The sequence below is a fragment of the Phaethon aethereus genome, assembly GCF_964289735.1.
Source record: "Phaethon aethereus genome assembly, chromosome: W".
In the NCBI taxonomy this organism is placed as follows: Eukaryota; Metazoa; Chordata; class Aves; order Phaethontiformes; family Phaethontidae; genus Phaethon; species Phaethon aethereus.
The window spans coordinates 5,283,197-5,294,013 of NC_138581.1; the positions used below are offsets into that span (position 1 = coordinate 5,283,197).

A 10,817-nucleotide genomic window follows, 5' to 3' on the forward strand; every position below is an offset into this window, starting at 1 on the left:
CCCTCACTGTTCACCTTCAAAGAGCCCCCCCAGCTCTCCCAGCCTGTCCTCCCAGCAGAGGGGTTCCAGCCCTCGGAGCGTTGCTGGGGCCTCCTCTGGCCCCGCTCCAGCAGGTCCATGTCTCTCCTGTGCCGAGGGCTCCAGAGCTGGACGCAGCACTGCAAGGGGGGTCTCAAGGAAGGAGTCGGGCAGAGAGCTGAGCAACAGTTTAAGAATGAGTGTTGGGTTTTGCTGCTGTTTTGTTAAGAGCAGGAAGGTATAGAATCATAGAATCATTTACATTGGAAAAGACCTTTAAGATCATCGAGTCCAACCATTAACCAAACACTGCCAAGCCCACCACTAAACCATGTCCCTAAGCACCACATCTACACATCTTTTAAATACCTGCAGGGATGGTGACTCCACCACCTCCCTGGGCAGCCTGTTCTAGTGCTCACCAACCCCTTCGGTGAAGAAATTTTTCCTAATACCCAATTCAAACCTCCCCTGGCGCAACTTGAGGCCATTTCCTCTCGTCCTATTGCTGGTTACTTGGGAGAAGAGACCAACACCCACCTCACCACAACCCCCTTTCAGGTAGTTGTAGAGAGCGATGAGGTCTCCCCTCAGCCTCCTCTTCTCCAGACTGAACATCCCAGTTCCCTCAGCCGCTCCTTATCAGACTTGTGCTCCAGACCCCTCACCAGCTCCGTTGCCCTTCTCTGGACACCCTCCAGCACCTCAACGTCCTTCTTGTAGTGAGGGGCCCAACACTGAACACAGGATTTGAGGTGCGGCCTCACCAGTGCTGAGTACAGGGGCACGATCCCTGCCCTGCTCCTGCTGGCCACACCATTGCTGATACAGGCCAGGACGCTGTTGGCCTTCTTGGCCACCTGGGCACATTGCCGGCTCATGTTCAGCCGGCTGTCAGCCAGCACCCCCAGGTCCTTTTCACTCCCTGGGCTGTGGGTCACCCTTCAGCCCTTGCAGATGGGAGGCTGAGGGGCTCCATCTCCACACATCCCCACAACCTCCAGCTGCCTCATGCCCCTCTGTGTTCACCCAGGCTGTCATTTCCCACCCAGGCCAGATTCACGCACTGGTGACCAAAATGCCAGAGGGTGTAGGTCAGCCTGCAGCCCTCGGCCAGGGTTGTTGCCACCTCCAGGCTGTCCCAGAGCTGCACTTGCCACGTGATATAACCATTATCTCAGGTTCTTTGTTGGATCTGGCTGAGATGGAGTTGATTTTCCCCCCTCACAGTGCTGTGTATTGGTAGCTAGAAAGGTGTTGATCACACACCAGTGTTTTGGCTACTGCTGAGCAGTGCTGGCACAGCATCAAGGCTGTCTCTCCAACATTCCCCCCTCACCAGTAGGCTGCAGGTGAGCAAGATCTTGGGAGAGGACACAGCCAGGAGAGCTGACCCAAACTCAAAGGGATGTTCCATACCACATGACGGCTGCTCAGCAATAAAAGCTAAGAGGACGGGGTGGGGGGCATTCATTATTACAACATTTGTCTTCTGGAGCAACCGCTGTGTGTGCTAAAGTCCGACTTCCTGGGAAACGGCTGGATAGCGCCTGCGGATGGGAAGTAGAAAATAAATCTTTTGTTTTCCTTCGCTTCTGCACACAACCTTCGCTTTTACTTTATTAAACTGCTTTTATCTTGACCCATGAGTTCTTTTTCATCATATTTTCTCCCCGCCGTCCTGCTGAGGAGGGGAATGATAGAGCGGCTTGGTGGGCACCTGGTATCCTGCCAAGGTCAACCCAATACAGGTTCATACAGAAGTTTCCCGCTCAGGCCAACGAGGGCTGAGCAAAACCAGCTCAGAAGGTGCTTTTGGTACACAACAGATAAAATGTCTCTGTTCAGCCTCACGGAGAGTTGCCTGCAGCCCGTCGATCTCAAAGGGGGCTCTGCCCAGAGAAGCCGTGTACGGGGAGGCTTTTGGGGCTGCCAATGGGCTTTGCAGGTGGCCGGCACGGGAGGGGACCCTTTCATGTAGGGTTGCATGCAACAGAAACATTCACTATTTAAAAAAAAGCCTTGTAACCCCAGGCCCACTCATGTCACGCTATCTCTGCGCAGAAAGCCTCCTCGTTCCTTATCTCAGCCCCCGGAGATTTGTGGGATATCACAAATAACAGACGGACAAGATAAGGCTTCTTCCAACATGCTGGTTGCTCCCAACATCTATAAAGCCACATCGTGACGGACCTGAATGGAGCAGTGCCTGGGGATGCTACATCTCGCCCGTTTTCAGTCCAACCCTACTCTTTTCCAGGTGTTTTGAGCAAATACTGTGATTTTTTTCCCCCCATTTTCATGCCTTAGACGCCCATCTCCAAACCCTACCAACACCCTCACCTCCCGTCAGGGAGAGCAGAGACCAAAGATGCTCAGTTTTGGCCAAGAAAAGCTTAACCCACTCCTGGTCCCTTCCAGCTCCTAGCACTGAGGGAGCTTCTTAATTTCAATTAGCCACTCGTGCAGTAAAGCCCCCACCCCAGGAGGAGGCGAGCTGTCAGGATCCGACCCTCCAGGGCTTACCGCCGTGGTAACCCAAAGCCAGGCATGCCGGCAGCGAGATGTTTATAGCCCAGTGATTCATAATACTGCAGAGTTTGCAGGAAATGTAACACCATTCATGATTAAGAAATGCTCTTTTTTTCTGCTAAATATATAAAATAATCACTCATCCTCTGAGCAGCAGATGCAAATTATACATAGTATTAGCCTCGCATGCCAACCACTATAATTCCAGTGCAGCATGAAGCCGTTTCCCAAGGCTCTGGAAGTCCCTTAATCTGTCTTTTGACGTCAAATGACAAATTTCTTGCCTGGGATCATTAACAGGATGACTAATGAAAGCTGATAAGTGAATTTATAAATGAAATTAAAGATATTAATATTAAAGGCCAGGCTACTAGAAAGAGAAACGTGGATTTAGCAAACCACAACACGAAGCGCAGTAATCTGCATGAGATTTACAGCTCCTTTCCTGCCGGGCAAATTAGAGACATGATATTTTCCACCTGGAGTATGTGGACACTGCCAGGCTTGACGGACACCTCTCCTGAAGCATTAGAACCCCCATTACGCTGTCTGAGATTTGAAAAGCTCCTGCTCAAGTTTGCCATGCCAGGGCTGCAAACGTGCCGATAGCCTTGCAAAGATAACTGCATCACCAAACCTTCCTGCAAAGAAAATACCATTAGACTGTGGTCAGTTTGCTGCCAATTCCTTTTTTTTTTTTAATTAAAAAAAACAAAACCCTGAAACTAGATTATCATCTTAGTCATCCCAGTATAAATGCCAAGCAACTCTTTTAAAAGTTGAGGACTTATTTTGGATTTATGCACATTTAAACAAGTTCAGACCTTTCTGGCTTGGTGTCCAGTCCCACATCCAGGCAGCTTCACCATGAACCCACAGCTTGTTTCTGGCTCCAGCTGCTCCTCACTGAGGTTTGGGCCTCCCAGGAGAGTCTATTTAAGTCTCAGCTCCCACCAGGTGATCATGATCAGCCCTGAATGGGCCAGACAAACATCCTCCACTGCCCCAAGGAGCACAGGCAGATGAGATCCTACCTAATGCTTCAGGGCTGCACTGAGAGTAGGCACCTCCTCTGCTATCAGAAAAAAGAGAAAAAAGCTTCCTTGTATCTGTAGGTGCCCAGTTTTCAGGCAGACATACCATGGAAACAGGTTGTTGGGCAGTGCTCATGGGTGGTGCCTCCTCACGCACCCACAGCTTCCCAAAAAACCCAAGATCCCTTTGGATATATCAGTACCTTGAGCTAGAAGTGTGACTGAAGGAAGAGTCAGATGCCACCAGGAGAATGAGAAAGCCTGGAGACACAACACGAAGCTCTGCTGGGGAGGGCACATGTGCTATGGGGACATTTCCCAATCCCACCCTCCACTGGAGGAGCCCAGTGTGGGGAGAAGCTGCAGCATGACAGATGCCCAAGGGACTGTGTTTCTGAATGTCTTTTAGAGACCTTCTCCCAAGCCGGGAGAAAAAGGTAAAAGCAGGTTTTCAGAGCAGCTCTTAACTCAGACCCAGCATTGGGTGCCTGGACACGTGGCCTGGTGACCAGTTCCACCAGAGTCCTGCTCAAGGTCCCTTCAAAGAAGTCCCAGAAGGTACCTGTGGCCTGGCTTTCTCCTCGTTTTGGGAAATGGCTGCTCCTTGTACCATTTGGGGAAGGAGATGGAGGAGCGACGCATGGTAACAACACCGCAGCATTGCTCGAGCCCCCCAGGGAAAAACAGCAACGGCCGGTGGCTCTGTCTAAGCTGATGGTCACCTCCACCTTGGGGTGTCACCTCCGGGCAGGGCAGCCGCTGCAAGCGGCCAGGAGCACGAGGATGCGGTGCGAGAGACAGAGACATCCAGATCCTTCTCCGAGCTACCGAAATCCTCATCCAAACATCTCCCCACAGGCACGTCCTTATTTCGACGTGTCCCAGCCCGCGGGTACCAAGCTGCCCCTTATTGCCTCTCCCCATAACCTGCATCTTCACTGCTTCCAGCACTTGCTTTGCTCCTGACCCCGCCGGGCTTAGTCACTCAAACCAAAGCAATAATGTTCATTAAAGAACTACAAGCCGTACCCTGCAACTTGCCCGCGGGCACATTTTACAGCCTTTAAAGGGAGGGAGAGAAAACAACAGCGGTTAAGGACACTTACCAAGAGGGATCCACGACAGCACGTGCCAACCAGCCCAACCCAGCTGGGGCTGGGAAATGTAAAGGACCAGCAGGTGGGAAAATGGGTGAGAAAAAGTCCTGGGAGACTGCAAAACTGAGCAGAGGAGGAGCAGAGAGTGTTAATCCAAGGTGATGGGGAGGCATGGAGCAGACGTGGGTTTGCTTTCCCTTAGTCCTGGCTGCTGCCGAGCTCTGCCCGCCCGAGCTCTCTGGCTCTCTACCCAGCCCCTGCCGCCACCACCGGCTTGTCACCTCGGCTGAAAAGTGACTGGGGGCTTTTTTATTTTAGAAGGAGAATTTAGCCATTCCCAAAAGACCTGATTTTTCCCCTAAGAAGGTTTAGGAGCAAGACAAGACCACACAAGTACTTAATTGGGGGATGTCCCGTGGGGTCCTGTGCGGAGCCGCTTGGGAAACCGCAACCCCTCTGCTAACCCCGACTGCAGACCGACCCACTTCGTCTCCCCTGAATTGAACCCAAAAAAGGAAGAAAATGATCCTCTTCCCCACTGGGTCTTAGCCCCACTCTCAATGCCCGCCTGCAGGTCCCTGCCCTGGCCCCACCACAGCCCCACGTTGCCCTTCTCCTTCCCAAACCACCGCGTTGGCTGAGAAACCTCCTGAGTGTTGTAGCTGACTTCTGAGTTTTGAGCACCAAGTTTGCCATAAGCAGCAGCTTGAAGCCCTACTTTATATATTACCCTTTAATCGAAAAGCCCCGTGCTATTGCCCGACTCCAGGAGCTGCAGGTTTATGTAGAAACACCCAAATACCGTGAGATGCCCAAGAGTCACGACATCTGGTGGTGCCACCACACCTCTCCCAGCTGCCAAACCAACTCTGGCCTTGGAGGTTAAGGATGTAAAAGATGTTCTAGATGTAGCAGAAGACCTTTTACAAAGTGTCCCCTCGCAGTTCTGGCACATTTATTTAATGCTTCGCAAAACGAGTGCTCCCAGGTTAAGGGTGGGAAAGGCTCTTGCTCTGCTGACCTGCTGCAGCATGTGTCCCCTTTTGAACACCTCTAGAGATAAGGACCTTCCAGTTTTGACACGAGGCAGCCCCAGCACACGGTTTGGGTTTAAACCAGCATGTAAACGGGCTGGAGGGGATGGCCATGCCCCCTCTACCCGGCGTCGTGCCCCGCAGAGCCCCCGAAAGAGCCGTCCTCCCCTCTCCTTCCACCCCTGCACCTCCAGCAGTTGCGACCACCCTCCATCTGGTTGGTGGGGAGGGATGAGCTGGTGTTGGATGTCACCCGTGCTCCCCATGGCACTTGGGGGGCTTCTCCTACAGGTTTGGGATGATGGGGCTCCCGCACCTGCCCCAGCAGTGCTCCATCCTCCCCTTTCAGCTAACGAGGTGCTCCCCAAATTATAAGCAGGGTTTAAAACAACAACGAAAAAGGATGCTCAAGACTTACTCTAGGACAGTCCTTCCAGGAGGTTGACAGAAGAGGACTTGGCACGAGACCGGCGACTCGGCGAGGACCGAGGCCGGAGGCGGTTATGGCAGCGTCCCGGCGCCTACGGATCTCACCCCCCGGTTCGGCACCCCACACTCTGTCCGGGACGCACCGAGCGATGCCGGACTGTGTCCCCCCCGTGTCCCCACCGCCTCGTCCCCCCCCACCCCAAGCAGCTCCCAGGTTTTGTGGCAAACATCCCCCAAGCGCCCCCCAGCCTCGCAGCTGCGTTTGCTTTCTCGCTCAGGCACCAACTCACCGGTTCTTTAAATAACACACTTCCACAGGGCCAGATCCGCACACGGCAAGGTAAATCCAGATCAGCTTTCATTAGACTTCGCTGAAAATTCCCAATATGAGCAAAACGTGACCACTATTTGTTTATCTGTTTCTTAAAAACGATGGAAATTGTGACAGCGCCCCAAGCCCCGTGTGAGAGACAGATCGGTCCAGCTCCCGTTTGGCATCATTAAATGCACGCAGATGTGTATAAGCCCTTTACACAACCCTTATATAAATGAATCTCAGAGCCTGCTCCGTCCATGTTTGGGATTATCCGTCTCCCCGTTATTGAAAGAAGTTATTTAAAGCAGCCCAGGAATACAGGTTGGTGCTGGAGAGATATATAGGCTTTACAGAAATCACTGCATGTGCCTCCACACCCACAGCAGCACCACCAGCACGTGACGCTTCTTGGATTTCCTCAGCCCGCGACGCTAAAATAAAAAAAGATTATTTTCTTTGTACCAGGTGGCTTTTCAAGACTCGGCGTGTCAAGGGAATTAAGTCATTAAACTGGGGATGCATTTGATGGATTATGAGCTATGAAAGCCTGGTGGTTACTGACTAATAAGGCTGGGAGGTGGAGGGGGGGAAATGTTTCCTCTTGTAAGAATGTGTTTCTAACAAGGCAGGTCAAAATATGATGTGGGAGATAAATTGCTTAGTCCGAGTTGCCATTAACCCAGCAGCTTTCTGTACGATTAGATTACCAAGGTATCCTCGGAGTACATTGACCAGTTTTGCTCCGTTTTGTAGCAGGAGATCTGGGGGGTTATTACGCTCACTGCAGTGAATCAACAAAGGGGCGGCTGCCCGCAGGTGTCTGTAGCACGAGGTACGTTTCGGAGGGGACTGGGTTTATCCGTGTCGGGGTTTTGGGGTGGGTGTCAGGGCAGGGGGAGGGGATTCATTTTTTTTCCACGCCATAACCCAAATCTCATTGAATTGAAAAAAAAATTATTAAAAAAAAAAAAAAGAAGAAGGGGAGTGGGGGAATAAAATATCACATTGGCAAATGATCAGCCCCAACAGGCATGCATGTCTCCCTTCATGCAAGCGAGAAGCAGAGCCTCCTTCCTCGGGATGCGGACGGGGACGTGTGTCACGCACGGAGCTCAGCGCTGGCCCGGGGCGAGGATGGAGCGAGAACAAAGGGCCACAGCATACACTACATCCAGGGAGGGAGCAGGGGGCAACCCGCTTGTGCTCATACAGGAGGGGGGACAGGATGGCCAAACAGTCACCGAGATAGACGGAAAAAGGAAATATGGAGGAGGAAATAATAAATGCTTCTGCTAAAAAAAAAAAAAAACCAAAAGAACAAAAAACAAGACGACCAAACTGAGGCTAAAGCTAGGAGGGAAGGTGGAAAGGCACGGCCTTGCAAAATGATGCGTCTCTTCGAGGGATGCTCAGGGTAAGGCAGGGCGGGTTGCTGGAGCCACTTGCTTTTGTTTCGTTTGCAAGCGGTTCCTCTTGAAATTTTAGTGGTGGGAACCACCGGCCTGCTGGATTTGTCTTCCTCTCATTAAAGACAAATAACCAACCCTGTGTCTCCCCCCCTTCCCTTCTGTGGAAATGCAATTAAGAGAAGATGCCCCAGCCCCAGCTCCTGTTTTTGGGAGCCCTGACTTCCCTCGGTTTCTGGTGACACCCAAGCCAAAAATCGGGAGGTTTTACAGGAGCGTTTTGCAGACCTGGGAGAGGAGGTCTGGCGTAGGAACAAGGAGAGGCGACCGGTGTTATTACCGCTTCGCAGCTGCAGCAAAACTGCTCACTGACCGCAACTGGGTTGTCCGTCCCTCCCCGCTTCCAGTATTTTTAAGATTCCCGATAACTTTCTTCCCAACCCCATCGTTTACTCTTTTGACCAAATGGGGTGACTCAGAAGATGGTGAGCCTGGAGGCTTCCAGCAGGAAAAAATGTAGTTACAACATTAGCAGCGGGGAGGGTTTTAGGAGCCCTGCCTTGCAGGGGGCTAGCGAAGATATTTATAGCCAGTCGCCGCGGGACCGAGGCACGGCAACTTCTCGCCTAGCAGATGGTGGGCAGGGCACTCGCATATATGTATATGTTTAAATACACAGCTAATGGCTTAGAGGGATTTTTTTCCACCCCCCCAGGGTCATTTACCTCCTGTTAATCAGAGTTTAAAAAAAAAAAAAAACCCCAACTAAAATAATTCCCCCCCCCAATCCATCCAGAGGTCATCCCTCTCGTTTTGGTATCACTCTGGTAAGGAATGTGTAATGTTGTAACTAGAATGAAATAAGCAGCAGACCCTTCATCAAATAGCTTTTTTTTTGTTTTGTTGATTAATAACGAGGGCTTGGATTTATATACCTTTTTTTTTTTGTTATTCTGCGGTAAAACAGAATTCTGTAATACGGACTGTGCGTCTAAGGAGTATGTACACACAGACTAATGCTGAGGGTAGATACGGGATAGGAGAGGGGGGAAAAAAAAAAATCATGTATTAAAAAGCCCCCATATCTGCACTATGGGGGGAAAAAAAAATCCACTCACTCCAACCTCACGATGGGGAGAAAGCAAGGAAAAAAATCTAAACAGCAGGATACGACAATAAATGGGAAAACAGCAATAGAAAAAGCACACTAGGTTAATATAGGAAAACTAGTTTCTTTATTGAGAGATCGTATATTAGTATTAGTGGAATCGTGTGTAACAATGTCATCATGCACACAATACAAAAAGGCAAGGCCCACCATGCTATGGAAGGGCAACAGAACAAAAGCAGCGTACACTGAGCAGATGTATAGGCTACAGCACATTACATTTCAGCAGGGTATGTCTCTACAGAGAGATTTACATCAGAAACTAGGTAATGTAAAAAAATACAGACCATGCTTTAGTTTTAGTACAAGAAAAAGGTGAAGATACACAACCAAAGGATATTCGATACAGAAAATTACCCACAAAATAAGAACAGGAAGTAATTCAGCACAGCAGAAAAAAATGTTATCCCTGTTTAATGGAAAACCATTTTGCCAGTCGCCTTTTTCCGCGAGCAAGCGCTGGAGGGGGCGCGCGCCACGCCGGGGGCGCGCAGCGGGGACGGGACACTTGTGGCTGATGGGGACGGGGCGGGGGGGGGGGAGGCGGTGGAGCGCGGGGCTGGCCGGGCGCCCACGGGGGACAGCTGTGGGCAGGGATGCTGCACCCCTTTGCGGGAGACTCTCCCCAGCAGCTTTCGGGGGGTACCGCGAATCTTACTCTCCACCTCTTTTCCAATCCTGCTTTTGGAATTAAGGCCAATTACGCTTCCCTGAGGGATTTCCCCTCCCTCATTTAATTTTAGAGGGGGTGGGGGGAGTGGGGTGTTTTGGCCGCAATTTGGGGGTGTTTGCCCTCCCCGAAGCCCCCCCAGGAGACTCTGCGCCCAACGAGCACGGCAAAATGAATCCACTTAACAGGAATTTACAGTGCAATGTACTCAGCTAAACAGGATGGAGGTACAAAAATGGCTGTTATCGTCTACAGCTACGCTGAAATGGCCTGGTGGCTACGCTAGACGGCGAGACGGGGTGGGGAGGAGGAGGTGGGGAGGTTAAATTAAAAAATAAAATAAGGTTTAAAAAAAATTAAAAATAAAAAAAAGAAAAAAATAAAGGAAAATGGATCTACCGAAGCACAGACTGGCGGTGCAGGCGGGAGCTGGGCCGGGGCGGCCCCGGGGGACGGGAAGGGGGGTGGGTGAACCCCCAGAACGGGTACTGCTGAGGCTGGGGGGGGGGGAATGCGCGGAGCCCTGAGCGCCCGCGGAGTGAGGCGGACTCGCCCCCACCGCCGACCTGACAATAGCGCCTGGAGCGCGGGGGGGGGCGGGGAGGGGTACCCCTTCTCCTGCCGGGGGACCCGGAGCCTGGGCCGAGCCCCCGCCCGCCCACACACCCCCACACACAATTCCCCACGCCGCACCACGACCACCACCCCGGGACGCGAACCCGCGACCACGGCGCAGGGCGCGGTACCTCTGTTGCGCACGGAGCCGAAGACGGGCAGCACCAGGTAGCCGACGTGCACCAGGACCATGCTGCGGCCTTTGTGGCGCGGCGCGGCGCGGCCCGGCCCGGTCCCGCCGGCCCCTCCGACGCGGCGGCGAGTGGCGGCCGCCCGCTCCGCCGGCACACAAAGGCGCCCGCCGCCAATGGCAGCGCGCCGACCGCCGGCCGCCACGCCCCCCGCCGCCGCCACGCCCCGCCCTCCTCCACCGACGCACCGGCCAATAGAGGACGAAGGGCGGGCCGTGCGCGAGCCCGCGGCGGGCGAGGGGCGGTGGGCGCGCGCGTGCACGCGCGGGTGCACGCGGGCGTGCGCAGGTGCACGTTGTGCAGGCAC

At 52.7% G+C, this 10,817-nt stretch overlaps 1 protein-coding gene across 1 annotated transcript in view; it reads right to left on the reverse strand.

Annotated features, from left to right (window-relative positions):
• The window catches only part of LOC309415191 (E3 ubiquitin-protein ligase ARK2C-like), a gene marked incomplete at its 3' end in the record, with an annotated part of 48,620 nt that extends 38,027 nt beyond the window's left edge, over positions 1–10,593 (reverse strand). The window contains exon 1 of the mRNA XM_082012638.1: positions 10,451–10,593. Within this exon, the coding sequence (XP_081868764.1) occupies positions 10,451–10,511 (61 nt within the window). The 5' untranslated portion in view covers positions 10,512–10,593. The remainder of the gene's footprint in view (positions 1–10,450) is intronic.
• Between the last annotated feature and the right edge of the window lie 224 nt (positions 10,594–10,817).